Source organism: Acipenser ruthenus, chromosome 25 (assembly GCF_902713425.1).
Source record: "Acipenser ruthenus chromosome 25, fAciRut3.2 maternal haplotype, whole genome shotgun sequence".
NCBI classification, from domain to species: Eukaryota; Metazoa; Chordata; class Actinopteri; order Acipenseriformes; family Acipenseridae; genus Acipenser; species Acipenser ruthenus.
Window position 1 is genome coordinate 16,421,394 of NC_081213.1, and position 21,194 is coordinate 16,442,587.

Below are 21,194 nucleotides of genomic sequence, written 5' to 3' on the forward strand. Positions count from 1 at the left end.
TATTGTTATTGTTGGTGTCATTGAAAAAATGATAAATAAAAATGTGAACGAAACATGATGCAATGTGTCAATTTTTGTGGGACACTGCATAGCTACTCTGTACCTAGAAAATTACTGTAGTATTGCTCTTAGCTGAAGGTGTCAAAGGTAGCGATTGAGGACGACACCGAAATCATTTTTGCATAAATTAATAACAAAGAAAAGCAAGTCTCATATATATTATATGAACACGTGGTTTCTTTAAAAACAAGTCGCCCACATTGCATTCATTGTAGTTTTGTTTTGAGAGAGCTTGCTTGACCAATATTTTGACCCGTTTTGCACTGTGGTGCGTGTCATGTGTTTGGTCTATTTTAAACTTCATTGCCGTGCAGTCAGCTTGCTTGGCACGTTCGGTGTTCGTATTGCAAATAGATCATGTAACAGTCAGATGTATTTCCCGTGTCTTGCTGCATGTAGGCCACATTTTTATTTTGTTTTCAAGAAATATAAAAGTAGCTTTTTTAGCGTCGCCTGAAAGTCAAGCGGACGTTGTAAGTAATTTACTGGAATGCATAACTTTACTGCATGCATTTTCCAGTGCATGTGCTGTGATTTATTACTCATTTAAATATGTTTGAATACACTGGAATTCACGAAGGATTATCCTTTAACACAAAATTAGGGTTTGATTATTAAATCAAACTAGCGTACGAACCTAATCAGGCACAGATACTTAGTGCAACAAGGGTTGTAACATTAAAAGTGTGTTTCTTCCAGAAAAAACTTGCTGAAAATAGCTACTGTGCTTGTTAGCACAATCCAAGAACAAAAAACTCTTAAGCTTGATAATACTTTACTCTACTACATGTAGAAATAAATATTACCTCAACACCCAGAAGCCACAGTGCAGTTTTATAGAGGAGACCAGAACTGAAATGCACTTTTAGGTTAACAAAAAATAAATAAGATCTGTGGCCTAATATAGCTTCTCTCTCGGTACAATTGGGACATAAGAGTGTAAGCATTAACCCGCTTCTATCCAACACAGGGCCCCTATGAATTAGATTGGAAATGCATCAGTAAACAGTACCACATAGAAAAAGTGGCATTTATTACACCTATTTAACACTCTGGTGTCCCATTTGTACTTTGTGAGAAGACATGTCTGAGAGCTGTACAGGAGTGCTTTTAAATTCTGAGTTTTAAAAAGTCACCAGGATGTGAGAAAATAATTCCAGCATGTTTCTAAACAGCAAGAAGAATACACCAGGTTTATTTGTGGGAATGGGCAATTCATTTTAATAAGTTATGTTATAAACATTCTGCTTTCAATTTACAAACATCTGTTTCAAGGACCAACTGCAGCAGCTGTACAAAAGCTGAGCATACACGAACACTGCTGACATGCTCAGCAACGGGGAATCTGACGACCGCGGCTTCAACCTGAAACAAATATGGAAATCACAAAAATGCATGACGACCCATGTAAAGTGTAGCACTATTCCTCTAGTCTGGCCCAGATTAAATCAGACCCATGCAAAGTGTAGCACTATTCCTCCAGTCTGGCCCAGATTAAATCAGACCCATGTAAAGTGTAGCACTATTCCTCCAGTCTGGCCCAGATTAAATCAGACCCATGTAAAGTGTAGCACTATTCTTCCAGTCTGGCCCATATTAAATCAGACCCATGTAAAGTGTAGCACTATTCCTCCAGTCTGGCCCAGATTAAATCAGACCCATGTAAAGTGTAGCACTATTCCTCCAGTCTGGCCCAGATTAAATCAGACCCATGTAAAGTGTAGCACTATTCCTCCAGTCTGGCCCAGATTAAATCAGACCCATGTAAAGTGTAGCACTATTCCTCTAGTCTGGCCCAGGTTAAATCAGACCCATGTAAAGTGTAGCACTATTCCTCCAGTCTGGCCCAGATTAAATCAGACCTTCGAAGCATTGCTTTCTTTGGGATAAAGGTGGTAACAAATCAGTCACACATCTGTGCAATGGTTTATTATTAAATCTAAGCAGTAGCAAAGCAACTAATAACACTTAAACATTTCATATCTCAAATATTATGGCCAACCCATCTAAAACAAGGAGAACATCACACTGTATAGTAATACTATTTAAAAGCAACAGCTAATGGATATATCCTGTGTTCCCTCGTTTTTTTTCAGTTCGATAATTCACAAATTAATTTACTTCATGCTAAGTTGACAGTATATTGTACTTTACTACACTATATTCATTCCCTTTACTAACTCACTGTTTTCAATATTTCACAATTTGTTTGATGTGTAAGTCAGACTGAAGTAACGAGGAAAGATTGTACTGTACCTTAACATTTCTAAATGTAGTAGCAGTATTTTATGATTTTAAAATAATTTTAATTCACAGTTTTTACTTTATTTGCAAATATATAAATACATACATAAATATGAATAAACAGAGGCCTGTATGGCAACTTTCACTGTATGTATTAATGAAGAAATATGCAAAGCAAGTGCTAAAGATTTAAATAGAGCTGATGTGCATGCATATTAACTTAATTGTGGTTAATAAGGTTGGGCATTTTGAGGGGCCCAGATATGAGTTGCCCCGGGCCCAGTGTGTTTCAATCCAGCCTGGCTAGCAGATAACAAAGCCCCATCTACCCTACCTTATTAAAAGCAGTATAGAAAGAACTGCTAAACAAACATTGGATTAAGCCTGTCGTGTTAAAATGAATGATCACCTGGTCGTGGAGTGGTTTAGCATGCATGAATCCACAGGAAGCCATTATTCACGGCAGTCTGAGATGGTAAAGAAACTTGCATTGACATTTAGTTTTTCTTTGGTTCCCTTCTATTCATTCTAGAGAGGTTTATAAATAGGTTACATCTGCAATTGAAATGTAATATAGCTCCCAGTGTCTGTGCATCATAGACCGGTGGGTCTCAAACAGAATAAATGGAGATGAGATTTACAGCATTATATCATTTTCTTTTCAAAGCAAGAAGAGCTAAAAGACAAATGATCTTGGAAATATCTCCTTCAGAGTTTGACGTAATTGGCTCCTTGTGGTTCTAAATATTTGAAAGAGCCTTTAGCTGGTATAAACAAGCATGTCAGTAACATACACCCCCCTCCACGGCAGTAAATTCAAACTCAGAGCTATCAGTATGATGAATACAGAATCTTATATGGAGAAGTTCAATGGCAATTGATGAAGTGGTTTTCTATGTATGGAGAAATCTGTGAAGTGTGACATACGTACATACATACAGCCTCCTCCACTAGACCCCCTAAAGCCTTTATCAAGTGCAAATGCTGCACTGATGAAGGCACTAGCTCCAGCCAGAACGTCAGCTTACTTATTGGACACATTTCTTTAGATCTCTCCCAACCCCCAGAGGCCATTTGTATTCTTCCTAGTAAGTTTTACCTGTCATGATCTAGAATACCGATATATAGTAATTTCATTGTGAAGAATAGCAAACGGGCTGATGGCAACCTCTTGTTTGTCATTTTTCTTATGTCTTTTGCATGAAGTATCCCATTCATTAAAAATGTATTCGATATGTTGAATGACCAGCAAAATGCTGCTGATTATTTGCATACTTACTGCCATACTAATAAAGCTTAAAAAAATGACCAATGTTCTTTTGGTTTGGTACTGTATTCTCAGTATATTTGAGACAATAGGCTCTATTGGGAGTTGAATGGCATTATTGTGAGAACGGGGGAGTGGTTTTGTGGTGTGAAAGGATTCTGAGATCATGGCTGAGGGACACACACATAACTGGCTGGGAAAGACACAGAGAAAGGAATAGTGTTCAATGGAAAAAAAAATCACCCAAATTAACAGCGGTAATGTATTTGTGAAATCGGTTCTTGAAGACAAAAAAAAATATATATATATAGGGCTATAGTCACAAGGCATTTCCCACTGTGTTCATTTAACACATTTTTAAATTTAAACAAAACAATGGGCATGTTTACAATGACTTTTGGCATCCAGAATGGAACATTCTTTTTCTAGAATGTTGATGTCATCGTACAGTCATGGTACAATACTTTTCTTTACTTCGGAACAAACAACACAAGACAACCCCCCCCAAAAAAAAATAAAAAAATAAAAATAAAATAAACACAGCCATTGATGCTGCAAAGCTTTAGATAAATAATTCTGGGTTCATTCTAGAAATAAATAGACACCTTAGCTATAGTATAAAGTAGCATCTATTGACCAGGGTGCAGTCCTATCTCTACACTGTTTTAAACCTTTGTCTGTTTGCTCAGCCATGTGGTTGAAAAAATAATGCCAGGGTTTAATTGTTTTATTTGGCAAAAAATGTATTTCTATATACGTAGCTATAATAAATAGCTATATTAACTTGAATTATCAAGAAGTTGTATAGCTATTTTGCTTCTCAGAAACCTACTTTGATAAGTGATAGTTACAGGGTTAAAGTTCCTTGCAGTGGTGACCGATGAATGAGACCCAGATACCTGATGTCAAAAGCTTTTATTGTACAAAGACATTTTTAAAACACTGCTACATTTCAAGCTTCAAGGCATACTGTAGGAAATGAGCATTTGACTCCATTATAATGCTAATGAAATATTAAATTGCTGCACTTACAATACTCTCAAACCTGTAGCATTCTTCTGCTGTTTCCCTTCCAAGCAATACAAACTGAAAGGGCCGATATCTGTGAATTATTAAAATAATGTATCAATTATGTAGAGTTACAGTTCAGTTCAGTTTATTATCTAATTACAACAGTAACCGTTTTTTTAAAAAACACTAACATTGCAAAGGAATAGTGTACACCCAACTGTACATAATAAGGGTGTCATTTCTATCAAGGGGTTCTGATGACAAGAAAAACACACAAGAACAAAGCAATGTATCAGAACCCTGAGATAGAATTACAGCCTTGTGTGTATAGTTATGATCATTTGTTCTAATACAGTACGTGGTAACAATAAAAGTGTACTTACTGCTTGATATTTAAGGTGGTATCGTTGTTTTTTTTTTTTTAAGAAAGACATGCTCACCCTAAGAAAGAAATGTGGAACCAAGCATGCTTGCTTGTGAAATGACCAAGCATGTGCAACACTAACTAGTTTCTTTAACCAAGTGTCATACCAGAGATCATATTTTGTTATTATTATTTGTTTATTTAGCAGACACCTTTATCCAAGGCAACTTACAGAGACTAGGGTGTGTGAACTATGCATCAGCTGCAAAGTCACTTACAAAAAGTCTCTCACCCGAAAGACGGAGCACAAGGAGGTTAAGTGACTTGCTCAGGGTCACACAATGAGTCTGTGGTTGAGGTGGGATTTGAACCGGGCACCTCCTGGTTACAAGCCCCTTTCGTTAACCACTGGACCACACAGCCTCCTAATTTATATTGAAAATCCTTGTTTACCATAACATGTGTTTCTTTCAAAACTGCACATTTGAGACTACATAACGAATAGAAGTGCACAACAAATAAGATTCATGGAATTATTTTGTTAGCTACAATCACTTAAAATGTATGCGAATATTAAAGTTCAACTAATTTATACTATTACTTTTTTTTTCTTTTAGAAAAAGGAAATTATCTGATTCTACATATCTCAACAGTAAACTACTCTCTTCATTATGGATCACAAAGCTAAACACAGCCTGAAGTTAATAGACCAAATCAACAAAATGAAGGAGATGGACGAACTAACTGACGTCATTCTAATCACTGAAGGGGTGAGCTTCCCTTGCCACCGGCTCATCCTGTCTGTGTTCAGCCCCTATTTCAAAGCCATGTTTACCTGCGGGCTGCAGGAGTGCAGCAGGAAGGAGGTGCAGCTTTTCAACACCTCGGCGGAGAGTTTATCTGTCATCCTAAACTACATGTACAACTCAGAGCTGCACCTCACCAATTCCAATGTGCAGCATGTCAGCACTACGGCCTGCATGCTTCAAATGGACGACACATTCAAAACCTGCCATAAATACATGATGGATCACATGGATGCCTCCAACTGTGTTGGGGTTTACCATTTTGCCAAGCAGCTTGGTGCTGAGGAACTTGCAGATCAGGCTAAAAAGTACCTGGACCAGCACTTTGCTGAGGTGTGCTTGCAGGAAGAGATACTGGACATCGAACCTCACCAGTTGTTGACTCTGATCACATCGGACAGCCTTAACGTTTCCCGGGAAGAGAGCATATTGGACGTGGTCCTCCGTTGGATGAACCACAGCAGAAAATCACGAGCCCAGCATCTTCCAGACCTTCTGAAGCAAGTGAGGCTGGTTCTGGTGAGCCCAGTGTTCCTCAAGGAGGCCAGGAAGAGAAACACTGCCCTGCTGTGTAACTCCGAATGCCACAGCATGATCGACGATGCATTGCAGACCATCCAGACGACTACCCGGCCTCGCACTCTCAAGCTGAGATACGGGATGGAGACAACAGACCTGCTGCTCTGTATTGGCAACAATGGCTTCGGTATAAAATCCAGACATGGAAACTATTCTGATGCAAGCTTCTGTTACGCTCCCACAACAAAGAGGACTTACTTTATGACTTCTCCACGATACGGGGACGCTTTGGGATATGTCTGCACTGGAGTTGTGACTGAGAACAATGACATAGTGGTTGCCGGAGAAGCTGGTGTGCGGAAAATGTCCAGGCAGAAGACTAGGGATGTGGAGATTTGTAGGTTTGTGAGCACAGGGAGAAATACATCCTTCAGATGTGACCACTAGTATACCATTGATTAATCCAAGATAGTATGTATTTACAGTGGTGGCCATGGATATTGTGTCATCTTAATTTTCCAGTATATCTTAAATGTTTTCAACAAAATATTGGCGTCCAAAGGATTACTTGTTTTCCATTGAAAAAAAAAAAATCTGTTTTTGGATAGTATTTAATTTGGTTTTGTTTAAAGGAATTTGAAAGATATAATTGCTTCTCTATGGTTTTGTTCAATGCATTTTAGGAAGTACAACATGAAGTCATCAGTGCTTGTACTTGATCATTTCCACTGTTCTGAAACAGAAGATATCTCGTGACTGTAAGAGGTACCATAAATACTGCTCAGGTTTTATGCCAAAGATTCAGCTAAGACAATTAGAGATGGTCTGGCACTGATGGATTCAGTTGTACAGTCCAACCAACCATGTATGTATAGTAAAACTTGTGATGAAGTACTCATGGCTAACACAGAGTAAAGTTTTCATTCTTTAGAATGATTTAGACATGGTTCCCCAGCAACCTGACTCACCCCAATCATATGAGCACTAGTGTATTTTGTTTTTTAAAAAGCCAACAAGAAGCTGCTAATTGTTATAAAAAAAAAAGCCTGAATTCTGCCTGTATTTTGGTCACAATGCAGCATTTAGAATCACTTTGTATATCATTTTATATTTCAGGTATCACAGCCCAGTGACTGACAACAATATGCAAACAGAATCTAAACCAGAAAAATAATGCACTAGTTGTGATATTTTATACCCGTACCAAGTTGCTCTTTAATGATCTGATTCACTGAGTGGTGGAGCAGATGCACTGTGGTACCATACTGTATCAGTTCCAGTGTGCTACTATATTAAGGCAACTGTGTAATATTTGTTTCAAATTGATTCTGTTGCCATTGCTGCGCAAGGCTATTGATAAACTGCAGCATCCTGGTTCATTTGCTTTATATGATTTGGAAGGTGTAGACAAGGGCCAGAAAATAAAGAACATTTGTCAGGCCTCTATTTGCAGCATAGTGAAAGCATAAGTAAGAATTCTAAAGCCCAGAGGTATGGTAAAACATGTAATGTTAAAGTATGGTAAATGTGTCATAGAACTGTGGGAAAACTGCAATGCTATAGTGGATGACAATGTTGTTATTTTACAGGTACGAGATCAAATCGAGAGGCTGTTGGGAGAAGCTGTGCTCTGCTGAATTCAGAGAGCTGTACGCCTTGGGCACTGTGGACAACACCCTGTACCTCCTCGGGGGTCAGATGAAGTTGAAGAACCGCTTCGTGGTCACAAATAGCGTGGACAAGTTCTCCTTGGAGAGGAACCAGTGGAGAAGCTCCCCTCCCTTGCCTGTGCCGTTAGCTTGCCATGCCGTGGTCACGCTCCATAGCAAACTCTACGTCTTTGGAGGATGGACTCCACAGGTATGCTTTATTTTTGTTCAGAAAAAAACTTGCAAACTCTAGGAGAACATTTCACCTAATATTATAATAATCAGAAATGAGAGACAAAACAACTGGAGAGTAACATATACCTCCAATTATGTGAAATCTGTCTGCCACTGTCAGAGGGGTAACAAATCTTGTTATCCAGCAATACACAGTACCTTCTAGATAAACAAATGGAATTGGTCTGTAGAGACAGTGGCTTGTCAATTCGATCTCATTACACCCCCCTTAAATTTTCCCCAGGGGTGCTTTGTTTTTGTTCACAAAAGCTCCACTTTCTAGTTATGCAAATAGAATCCCTGCCCTGTATTATATAATGTTCAAAAACACATCTCCTGTTGCATTTTCACTCACTATGTACTAAACAGCAAATCTGACAGGCTTTAATATAGGGTTTCTAAGTCAATGCAAATTGGTGATGGTTTCTGACAAACAAAACATTGTTGAATCTTCTGAGTAGTCTGGAGAACAGAACTAGCTGTAGATTTCAACCCCCACAGGAATGAGCACGTACCCACCCAGAATCATTTGAAAACTGTTAGTTGGCCTCCTTAGCTTCACAGGTGGTGCTTGTCTCTTCAGGGGCTGCCTAAAATTAACCTCCCCGCCTGATATCATAAGCTGTAGGAGGATACAGGCAGGCTCAATTAGCCCAGATGTTTATGCTGTTACAACAATACAACCGTTACATTCATCTCGTTCCTTGACTGAGATAAATGAAAAGAACAGAGTGCATGTCAAGCATTATTAATTCTGACAACAGCAATGATGCGTTTATGTAATTATTGTACCACATTTACGTAAAACCTCCAATTTCCCCCAGATAAGTTCAATAAATTATGCTTTCTGTTGCCACTTGAAATTCAAGTTTCCTCCAGAGGCAGAAGCTAGTGTTTTTATTTCCTGAATCCTTACATTGTATTTAATTACAAATTAAACAGAGACTGGATTTCAGTAACCAGCCAGTTCATTAGTGGTTAATGGTTAACATGGGCGTCCTTTACCAAAAGTTATATTTTGAAGCCCTTTTCCAATAAACTCGTCTTCTATTGCAGAATCTGTGTGATGGTAATTATAGTTTTCAAATGGTCCATACATGTTAGCCACTGTGCTCATCCATTCATTATATTGGTCTCAAATGTGAGGATGCTGTGTGGTCCAGTGGTTAAAGAAAATAGCTTGTAACCAGGAGGTCCCCGGTTCACATCCCACTTCAACCACTGACTCATTGTGTGACCCTGAGCAAGTCACTTAACCTCCTTGTGCTCTGTCTTTCGGGTGAGACGTAATTGTAAATGACTCTGCAGCTGATGCATAGTTCACACATCTTAGTCTCTGTAAGTCGCCATGGATAAAGGCATCTGCTAAATAAACAAATAATAATAATAATGTGCAGTTTTGAAAGAAACACAAAAAAGCTCTGTTTGCAAGTCATGCTTTAAGACTGTCTTGCACTTCCTTTCTGCAAACAAATATTTATTTAACGTAGAGTAAGACCAGATACTTAAAAATGAAAATACATGTTAATTATAACTAAAAACCACACATTTGAGGCCTATGTAGCTAATGGAAGTGCAAAATGGGTACGGCTTTGTTAGCTACAAATACTTGAATCCAACATCCTTCTTTTGAGATTCAAATCAAAAGCAGTCTTTACCAGGATCTAGCATGCACGTTGATTCGCTGCCAATACATGTGTTTCTTTCAAAACTGCACATTTGAGGGGAATAGTTATGTTACTGTTTAGTTAGCTTCAATCACATTAAAGAGCCAGTATCATGTGTATATCACTTATATAACCTGGCAGCGTTATTCAGCCTTTCTGTTGATATCCTATCTTCTCGTTTTACTTGAAATACCTTTCAGCGATAGTTGAGATTCACTTGACTGCTCTGCAGAGTACCATCTTCACCGGTTGGGTGCACCTCCAAAGCTTGCCCAGACCTAGAAATATACTGTCCTTGTCTCATCAATGCAAAACCCTAGTTCACCTTATAATGGTGCAGACTGCACTTTGGAGCCACAGGGCAGATCAATGCCAAAACACATCTTGGCTTATAAAACCAAATAAGCAAAAGGTAAAGCTAATAATAAACCAAATAAGACTTGTACATATGTTGAAATTCAAAGCAGAAAATGTAATAAATAAATAAATAAATAAACAAGGTAACTGTTGCTAACGCTACATGATACATACCACAGAGCGCTTGAAATTGAAGGAAATCATAAGGATATATTGCATGGATGGAAATAAGACTCCTACTACATAGCAGTTTCACTCATTACAGGTTTCACTACTAGCTTGATTAACCACAATGTAGGTAATAAGAGCAGGTGTTCCTTATTAAACTCATACAAAACCAGGAATGCATTAAACTGCTATGCAATGGGAGTCTAGATTTACATAAGCAAACCAATTATTTTTAAATCTGAACCAGATGTCTTTATAAAAGCAGTCTTTATAAAGTTATACAGAGGATATTTGCAGCTGTTGTGTTATTATTTTACCATTATACCAACTTGTTGGTGTTTTCTTTTTTTTTTTTTAATTCAGTTTAGATTAATTGAATACTTTGGTATTTAGAAAACTTGTTAAAAAATAAATCAGAAATGTATTTATCAAACCTTAGCAGCAGCTTTAATGAAAAACAAATCAAGCACATGTGTTTTTGATCGCACACAAAGAAACCAATTAACTGCGAATGAAATTTCTCCAGATCCTGCAATTCAATTAGTCACGCTTCTTGACTCTTGAAGTGTAATTCACGAAATCCTACACCAGCTAAATGTGATGGACTGAACTCCAATTCATTTGTATGGATAAATGGTCTTATCTTGTTGTCTTTAAAAGTACAACTTAAACAGATAATGATTGCTTTTGAATAGCTGTAGTATATTTGTTTGTGTCCAGCACTAGTGATCTGTTCCTTTGGGATCAAGTTAACCTTTGTTATGCTAACTTTTATATTTTATAAAGACCCTTTTGCTGAAGATATCAATGTGCCTGGCTTTCAGACTGTAATGGTGTGCTTTTGTGTTTGTTCTCCCCGTCTCTCTCCCTCTCTCTGATGAATAGCTTGTTTGTGTGTGTGTGTGTGTGTGTTTTTGACGCTCTCTCAATGCCCCTCTATTACACGCCTGTCGTTTATCGTTACTTAGACAGATCATCCAGACGATGAGCCAGATCGGTTGAACAATCGCATGTTTCAGTTCGACCCTGGCAGAGACAAGTGGACGGAGTGCGGCCCCATGAAATACTCCAAGTACCGCTTCAGCACGGCCGTGGTCAACAGCGAGATTTATGTCTTGGGTAAGGGGGAACTTGCTTCATAACAGCCAGCCTTGTTTTTTTTTTTAATTTTCTTTTTCAGATACAACATTTAAGTGGTTACCGGGGCCTGTCAGGACGAAAATAAACCCAGGCGGGGTTAGAGTCATTTGTATGCCTTTACAATGTCGGTAACAAAAGGCAGGAGCATCCTGAATTGTGCAACAATGCTAAACTGAGCACCACAGTGTAGCTGTGTGAGGTGTCTCACCAAACTGGTTGATCACCTTCTCTAAAGTGCGTAGACCTCTCCTCTGTTTATAACCCTCCCCCACACACGGACGGACAGGATTCCAACCAATCACAGCCCGCCATCCTATTGTGTTAAGCAACAGACTTGCTACAGTGGCCCAAATCACAGAAGCCTTCAACACAGCATAAGACACACCTGTTTCTATTAGAACAGTGCTCTGGTGGGATATTTAGGTCATTCTCCAGTTATTGGGTCAGCAGTCAGTGTATCTGAGTCATTTGCTTTAGACATGCTGAAAGATAAACCCTAGCTGGAATTACACTTTTGATTTGTCAGGTGCAAACCCCCCCTTTTTTTGTTAACAGCTTTCCTATAAATGAAAATGGTTTAAAGTTGCTTGATTGTGTTGCAATTTATGAAACGTTTGTGAGCTCTGTCATTAGGGCTTGAATGCAGTGTGGCATTACAAGTTCAACCATTCAAGTAGCAAAGCCTCACTAGACAGCTAATTAAAATATAATTAACAGCAGAAATGTAGTGATCTGATAATGTTTTCTTTTTTATCCCTGCATTTTCCCAAGAGGTGAGCGCAATGGGTTGCTGGTTGTATTAACTTGTAAAAAGGAGCTTTGTGCTGTAAAAATAGAGCACCAATTCAGATATTCTTGGAACAGAACCAGAATCTACGGGGCATGCTGGGAGAAGCAGGTTTAATCCTTTCAAGGAGCTGACACAGTTCAGAATCTCTATAATTTAAATTTGAGAACCTCCCATAAACGAGTTTTATTCCTGAAACAATTTGGAGCAATTAGGTGAAACGTGAGAGCCTCATGTGAATAGATTAAGTTCACTTCCAGTTTTATAGATGTGGACCAAAGCCTTTTGATTAAAACTGCGCTAGTCACTTGAGAGCCTGTCATGCGCAGGGTGGCTGCTGTGTTCTCAGCAGTTAGACTCAGGTAGACATCAATTTGTTTTTTGTTCACTGTGAAACAATGGTAACTTATTACAAACCATCCAAGTGACCCACAAATTCACATAAAAACCTGCAGACCTGCGACGGTTAATGTACAACCCGCAAAAAGAATGTAGGATTTTAATTAAGGTCAATCTTGTCTGGTTCCTGTTCTCCACGACTGTGCAGTTATCAGCCACAAGTCATGTTTGTAGATTTGATATAGTATTTACACTCCATTTATTGATGGGTTCTGAATTCAAGTCACAAATTATATCATTTTAAATTAACCAATGTTTTTTTTTATTGATTCGCAATGTAAATTTAATAATTTCGGTCACATTAATCCAAACTTATTTCAAGGAAATCAAACGTTGGGTCCTACTTCCATGGCAATCTAACTTTTGCCAGGCACAGACAAAGGAAGATTGAATAAATAATATATTACATTTATATGTATTATGTTCCCAAACAAACAACGACATAACTTGGAATTCTAAATACAGACTGATACCTAACAAGGACAGGTGACAGAAGGGCCTACATGTCATGTCTAGCTCATAAAAAAAACCAATATATATATATATAGTTTCTAATGATAAAATACATTTTGATATTTGTGCATCTGTTTAGGCTGTTGATGTCATCAAGTCTGTCATCTGTCCCAACACACATTGCTCAGCTGCTGTTGTTTAAATAAGAAAAACAAACAGGGTTGTAATTTATGGTGGACTCCTGCAAGTCTAAATACAGTATTGCTGACCTGCTAAAGACATAGGGCCTGATTATCCACTGTGGGCAAATTGCCCGCTTAATACATTTACTATTGAGAGGGAAATGTGCCTACAAGTTGCCCATAGTGGAAAATACAGGCCATATTCTTTGAAAAGTTTTGGCTGTGGTTAGCAAAGCTGTCCAGGTGATTTTAGGCTGTGAGAAACCTTCATGATTAAGAGAATAGAATTAAAAGAATAGGTGTGCCCTGGGATCTCTCCTTTCAGTCACAACAGATTTAAAGCTATTGGGACAGGCAATTAGGAAGGAATAACAGCAAGCCTTTAATTCACTTCCCTGTAGAGGATTAGTCCCTGAAGGTGTTCTTGTCAGTAGTTCTAATTTAGCATGGCTTCAGCGCAGGGCTGTATTAACTGTGTCTGTGATAGGCCATTGTATGCTGCTGACACAACGTGCCCCACACATGAAGGTCTTCAGTATTGCCAAGATGTTTGAGAAGTTTGTATGGACTGGCCCAAAGTAGATTTACCATAAAAAGGAAAAACACTTGGCATAGTTTGAAACATGTTTTGTGGTTTTAGTGCTTAAAAATATATATTTTTAAAATGTTCATTGTTGGTAGGTTTGACTTCAACTGTAAACCAGCTCAGAACTCTTGACATATAAAATGAATTACTGTTTGTTCCTTTCTACTTTGATTATGTCTTCAATTCGATTTCCATATTTCTACAGACTGAATGAATCCATTCTCTGTCTGGAATACACAGACCCCAGGAAGCTTATTTCTGGATGTTTACTGTAGCTGAACAATAAATAACCTTTTACTTGAGATTGGTATTGAGCCGTGTGGAGGACTTATTGATTGTGCAGCTGACTGCCCTGCAGAGAATGTATTGGATTCTTAAAACCAGGCAGCTCTTTCAATTCTGCGGCCCTGGCCTGACCCCTTCCCTTTCACAACAAAACACAAAAACAAAAGCATCATTGAGAAGATCTTCTCAGACAAAAGAGACACTGAGAAATTGGCTCTTCCAACTCAATGCAGCATTCAGCTTACTCTGCCTTGCAGAAGACATTGCTGTAAAATCAGATTTTGTTTTCAGGATTGCCATAAATGGCCTTGGAATAAGAAGAAAGTGAAATGGATGCCTGGTTTTCTTCATCATGTATTTGCCTATAACACATACACTAGAGGTATGCCAGTACTCTTGTTTTTCAAGTAATTCCCTTTAAGAAGTTTTAAGCTGTTAGGTATCAGTTAAATGGGATACAGTTACTCACATTACACATTTGGTATAAATACATTTTATTCACTTTGCTTGTTTTCTTTGAAATGTGTCATGTCTGCAGTGAATTGTGGGATTGTAGCCTTGGACAAGAAGCAATAAACTCGATGAAGAAAATACATTTCCCAGTGAACGTGATGAATCAGTTGTATCAGTTGCTAGTTTAAAAAAAAATATATATATATTGACAGTTTACAGCATCGGTACCGCAGTAAAAATGTCAGCTCCCTGGGTGATAGGTAATAGGCCTAAACGATTGTCATTGACCTTATTCATTTCTTTAAAAAAAGAAAGGAAAAGTCTAAATGTCATACTGCTTCTAAAGAGATGTCTTTGTATCACACAGGTTGCTGGACGCATTTTATGAATGGCTAAATTGCCATAAATCTAGAGCCCTGACCTTTCTCTGTGGAACAAATGACTTGAGATTCAATCTGTCTGCGCAATGAAGCTTCAACAGCTGGCAGAAGCAAACTGTTACCTGATCTATCCCTGCCAATTTGTACCGTTCTTGGATTAAGGGAGCAAAGCCACTTAACTATTCCCAGATTTGAATACCAGATTCAACTCCTGGATTCATTTTGCTCAAGTGTGACAACAGTATGATAGTTATCCAGGAGCCCAGGAGCCACAGCACAGGTGGAAAAAAGGGAAATTTATAACAAGCAAGATATAAAAAGTTATTTACAATGTATTATTTTATTTTACTTTGTTTAATTTTCTGCAGGTTGATCAAAGTACGTTGCGTAGTTGTTATCTATCAATGGGATCTATTCAATAATCTAAAAGCTTGTGGATCTAAACCCTGCATCAGTTAAATGCAGTTTTGCATATTGTTTCGAACAGAAATACACTAAATAGCCTCATGTGCTCTGTTAGATGTTTGATACACAAAGGGCTCTCATCTAAGTACCGGTTCAGATCAATTGAATAGTCCCCCATATGCTATAAATAGTGTTTGTTTTAGCAAGTCAAATGGACTGTTCATTTAGCCAGAGAGGCAGAGGTAACACTATTTTACGCTTGTTTCCAGGAGAGATGGTCTGTCGTGTTGATTTGATAAAGGGAATCATTAGGGGAGAGATGAACCTTCAGCTCAGTTTAGTTCCCTGGAAATCATTCATTTCGGTGCTGGAGGATTTGTCCTTAATGGTGCTCTTGACTGCAGCTCTAACTAAGCATGCCATTGCAAGACTTTGGGACTGGGCTGCAATAAAATATTCTATAGAGGAAATGGTGGAAGCCATATACACTGTTTAATTATTAACACCGGACAATAGGGAGATTAAAATTAACTACATACAGGGTGGGGCAAAAGTCACACAAAATACCTAATGTAGTAAATTACCTAACGTAGTAAGTTACTTAACGTAGTAAATTCTCTAACTGTCAACCTTACTTTCTAACATTGCAGGCATTCTGCCCTGGAACAAGCATTAACTTAGGATGAGCTTTTCTTCTGTGTTGTTGTGTTTTTAATTGGAAATTAAGTGGAGATAGACAAAGGGAAGGAGACACTTTTTACACAAAGTGGGGAGGGGATGGAATGGGCTACCTGGTCATATTGTTGAGGCAGAATCACTGGATCCTTTAAGACCCAGCTTGACAAAGTTCTGAGATCAATCGTCTACTTGGAAATGGACAAGCTTAGATGGGTCAAATGACCAACTCTCGGTCTTACATTTTTGTATGTTCTTAACTAAAGAAAAAAAAATACTGACGTACGTTGCACAACTTTTAGACCCACACTTTGTTACAACTAAAAAAAAAAGAGAGAGAAAAAACCCCTGCACAATAAAGGTCAGGTTGACAAACTCTTGAAATACATTTGAAAGATTCTTGGTATCATTTCCAAAAACATTTTGGATAGTAAACCTGGACTACATTTCTATGTTAAAATCACCCAAACCTGATGTATTCCAACTATAAATAGAAATGTGGATCAAATCATTAATAATTGCTGTGTTGTAACTGAGGCTCTGTGACTGCTGATTAGTGTCGACACAACACAGTCCAGTGCATCCCACTTCCAAAATCCAAACATTTTAAAAATGTAATCGCAGCATATAATGGCAACAACATCTTCAGCCACCCTTGTCTCAGATAATTGACCACGTGTTTCTATTGGCGCCATTGCCTTGGAACTCTTCCCTACCACGTTTATTCATTCCAATTCTTACAAGAAAATAGCAGCTTTAATGAGTTCATTATAGAAAGGGCCCAGTGTTCTGTACTGCTGTAAAGTGCCCAATTCCATAAATCATTTACACTGCCCGCAAATTCCTATAGATTGAAACGCAGTCGCTGCTATTTCTATTGTGTTCCACTTGAATTAATTTATTTAAATTACCTTCAGTTTAGAAAAATCATCTTAGCCTTCACTTTATGTGCAGTTTTCAAAGAAACACACAACATAGGAAATATTTATTTTCATAATATCCAGTAATCCACTTATGCTTTCATCACAATGGTAAGGGGACCAGCGGTGTTTAAAGCCTTAGTTATAACCCCTTAACCGCCTTTCTGTCTTGTCATGTAGGTGGTATAGGGTGCCTGGGTGCTGACCGTGGTCAGGCGAGAAGATGTCTTGATAACGTGGAGATCTACAACCCTGATGGAGACTTCTGGAGGGAGGGCCCTGAAATGCCCTTGCCCCTTCTCTCCCTCCGAACCAACGCTACCAGCGCGGGTGTGGTTGAAGGCAAGCTGTACGTCTGCGGGGGCTATCATGGGGCAGGTAAAAACAAACAAATCAAAAGAAATCCGGGAGTAGTTAATGCAGCTTTGATCCCTGTTCTGTTCACACTAGAAACTAATCCTAGATTTGGTGCAGTTTAGTCTTTTTCTGTGTAGACACACTAAGGCTAGAGTTGACTCTGCTGTTGAGTTTTTTGATCTGTGCATGTGTAAAGCACGTCTTTACATGCATGACAGATGGACAATCAAAAACGTAAATTGCATTATTTTTTAATGTGGCTTAGTTTGTTCACCCACGCTATTGTGGGGTAAAAAAGCTACTCCAGGAAGGGGATTAATTTGTCCAGTAGTCCCAGGATACATGAAGGTAAGAGTGAACAAAGCAGGCTGCGAGTCTTGATTAAGTACAAACTCAGCACTGCCCAGTGTAAAAACAGACACTTTAGAGCAAATCACTGGGATACTTTAAGACACATCCTGACAAAGTTTTCAATCAGTCACCTACTGGAACTGGACGAGCATAGTGTAGATGGGTTGAATAGCTGCCTCTCATTCATACGTTTTCTTATGTTCTTTTGGAGAGTTTGTCATATTCAATTTCATTGCTCACACTGGCAATGTGCATTGTCAACTGAATCTAATCGTACGGATTATGGCAATTGTCAATGCTTTGATTTACCAATGTATGCTAACTTTACTTTGACATGGGCGTTTTTTGTTGGATCTACGTATATTACACATGTGTTTTATACTGTAACTTTAAAAGGAAATCTTACGTTTTAAATTTTGACCTAGTTAAGAAAAAAAAAACATAGCTTACATGCTGGCAGTAAAATAAATAACAGGAGAGGACCACCATGAATGTAGTAAAAAAAAAAAAAAAAAAAAATGTAAAAGCAACAACTGGTTCCCAGTACCTTCCCAGAGTAAATATGTGTCCTGTTTCTTGGAAACCCACAGTTTTTTAGAATTACCTTGAAATGAGTTAATAAATGTTCAGTTCAGTGCTTAACCCCTCTGTTAAAGCTGCCCCCTTTGAACTTATAATCGTCTGTGTTTAGTTCAGTATTATTGCACACACCAAGGGCTGGTTTCACAGATCCTAATTAACACTAATATTGGACTACCTTACCTAAGGTAGCATTCGGTAGTGCTAGTCAGGGTTGGTAAAACCTTAGCTTTAACTATAACTAACACTGAGCAGCTGACAAGTCTGAATCATTTATCTCTGGCTGATTTTCTATTGTCACTCAATGACATTCCGGACCATCTTGAGTCTCAAATGGGCACCAGCAGTACAGTATCCTTACTTCTGCGGGCGGTTTAGCTTTTTTAAAATTAACTTTTTGAATTTTTTTTAAAAAAATGTGTACACTTCTTTCTTTTTACTTTTAAAAAAACATATTGTTAACATTATAATTGACCAAACTGTTTTGTGTAAGTAGGATGTGTCTGGCTTTACAGGGACTATAAAAACACCTCCGGTCCCTGTAAGGTACAGTATCTTGAGTTGATCTTATCATTGATCTGCTGTCTTGTTTATTTTGGAAACCCCACAGATCGCCAAGAGGTCATTATCAAAGATATCCTGGAGCTGGACCCCTGGGATAACCAATGGAACGTGGTGGCACACAACGCCCTCATGCATGACAGCTATGACGTCTGCCTCGTGGCCAGACTGAACCCCAGAGATCTGATCCCTCCCCCCTCAGACCTGGTGGATGAGTGAGCAATGGGGTGGGGTGTCCATCAATGTAGAGGGTGTTTTTTTATAAAATATACTTTAGATATGGCGAAATCATGCAGACTGAGAAATGGAAGATGCATTGTACACTGTTTAACTCTCTGATACAGTTCCATTGCTTTCCCTAGGATTTTACTTTGGAGTGGGGGTTAGGAGGTGGTCTTGGCCTTGCCTGCAGACTGGAAATGACAAAACCACCACGCAACCTGTCAGACTTGGCTTGAGTGAGTCAGTGGACTGAGTGGCAGGGAGGAGGTTCAGGTCAAGACTGAGGGAAGTTCTCATGGCGCCTGCCAGACTGTAGCTAGTTCCACTGTCCCTCACATTTCTCTAATAAAAGCTCCTCGCCAATAACTCCCAGAGAGGAAGCTGTTCAGATTTCCTACAAACATGAGTTATAATTGCACTTATGTAACTCTTTAAATAAAATACAGTGCATTTATTTTATGATGCATTTAAAAATCACACTATTTGCCATTGTTTTCAATAATCACATCATGTTGCCATTGAGTCTCCCTCCCCTGGCCTTGATCATGCTTTCTGGGTAACAGCATGTCTGAATAGTGTGTTAAGAACTACTGGAAGATGTGATCTGATTGGAAGTTTTTAACCAATGTATTTCTTTTCAAGTACATAGAGCTAACAAAATGACTCCAGCAGATCCTACTTACTAAGCATTGCCATCATTTCTTAGACCTCACGGTTACCTATAGAAAAGACGCACATATTATGGTAAAGGTGAATTAGATATTAGTGTAGAAAATGCATCAATTGCTCCTTGCAGGTATTTTAATGCTACACTTCTGGATCACCACATTCTACTGCACGAGTCTGCATGAAGTCACATTAAAAACATGTCTGTCACAGATAAGCAGCATTTGTTAAATGAAATGTTCTCATGTGAAGCACCTGGGAGTTCTTGCAAAGGAAATAAATGGCACCCATTTTTTGTAGATTTTTCTATTTTTAGATTTTTTTTTTTTAAATATCTATGTGATGGGACACTATCCCAACACCCAAGAAGAGTCAAGTCAAAAGTTGTTTAGCATTTTTTCCTTTTACAAGAACTCCCAGAAGCAACTTTGGTATTTTCAAGGTGAACTTTGCTTCTTCATGGTTGGAAATTCATAATGTGTGTATCTATCAAAGAGGAAAATGTAAGATCTACAAAGTTATAGTTATACATATTAGTTAAGAAAAACAGGAATGATTATGTCAACTCTGTGATCAACAATCACATGCTTCTGATTACTGTAATTTCATTTGTGTGTTCATTCTGTCAGAGGTAACTTGCTGTCTTACAGACATGAGCAGCTGAGAGATAGCACTGTCTGTCAGCAAGCCTGTTCTCAGCTGCAGCACAAACTCTGTTTCCACAGCCATTCCAATTGAATCTCATCCATCAATCAAAATGTCATTCAGAACCCTTCATCCAAGATTGCCATGTCTCAGTAGCTCGTGTCTTTCTATAGCAGCCTTTGGCAGATTGCATTTTATTCCACTTGCCTGGAGGAAGGTAGACTGTGTAGCGCTGAACACCCACAGATTAATTGTAACTGTTCTCTGAGCTACTGGGTCTGGTTAAGTGCGGAGGTGGTTTCTATAATTCTTATTTAGGAGGAGAATATTTTGGCACTGTGCTGTGTTTCGCTTCCTTGCTCATATTATGGTGTTTGTTGTAGCCTAATATTATATATTTTGGGAAAACATCACATAGTTCTACAGCTATGGCCAAAAGTTTTGTATCATCCTATAGAATTAACTCATTTTGCTTCATAAAGTCAATTGAAACCTGCTTTTTTTGTTTGTTTTATTAGGTCTCATAGCTGTAAATTGTCCATAGCTGTAAATTCTCATGAGACAGCCAAGGTTGACACCACATTACTTACATAATACTTGCATGAAAGAAAAGAACAGAAAGTTCTGTACAAAACAGTGACTTGAATAAACACCAACAATGTAAACTAATTCAATATCTGTGTGTTCTTATTTTGGGGGGTAAATCTGCAAACCAGTACCAAATGGTTTTACAAAACAAAAAACAACAACAACAATAATAATAATGATAACCATTTGACCCAGCATAGCCAGCCCTTGTGTG

The 21,194-nt window shown here is 38.4% G+C and overlaps 1 protein-coding gene across 1 annotated transcript; it reads left to right on the top strand.

Moving 5' to 3' along the window:
* Positions 1-425: 425 nt before the first annotated feature.
* Positions 426-21,061, top strand: LOC117413928 (kelch repeat and BTB domain-containing protein 12-like). Its single transcript, XM_059000413.1, has 6 exons — positions 426-533; positions 5,564-6,672; positions 7,861-8,131; positions 11,315-11,465; positions 17,192-17,389; positions 18,909-21,061. Exons 2-6 carry the CDS (start codon positions 5,618-5,620, stop codon positions 19,076-19,078), a joined length of 1,845 nt encoding a protein of 614 aa, XP_058856396.1. The 5' UTR covers positions 426-533; positions 5,564-5,617; the 3' UTR covers positions 19,079-21,061.
* The last annotated feature ends 133 nt before the right edge of the window (positions 21,062-21,194 follow it).

Excerpts from the sequence above, each read along its gene's own strand:
- LOC117413928 (XM_059000413.1), top strand. The coding sequence starts at position 5,618 with ATGGATCACAAAGCTAAACACAGCCTGAAGTTAATAGACCAAATCAAC. Across the intron at positions 6,673-7,860 it reads AGGGATGTGGAGATTTGTAG|GTACGAGATCAAATCGAGAG; the intron begins GTTTGTGAGCAC and ends GTTATTTTACAG. Across the intron at positions 17,390-18,908 it reads CGGGGGCTATCATGGGGCAG|ATCGCCAAGAGGTCATTATC; the intron begins GTAAAAACAAAC and ends GAAACCCCACAG.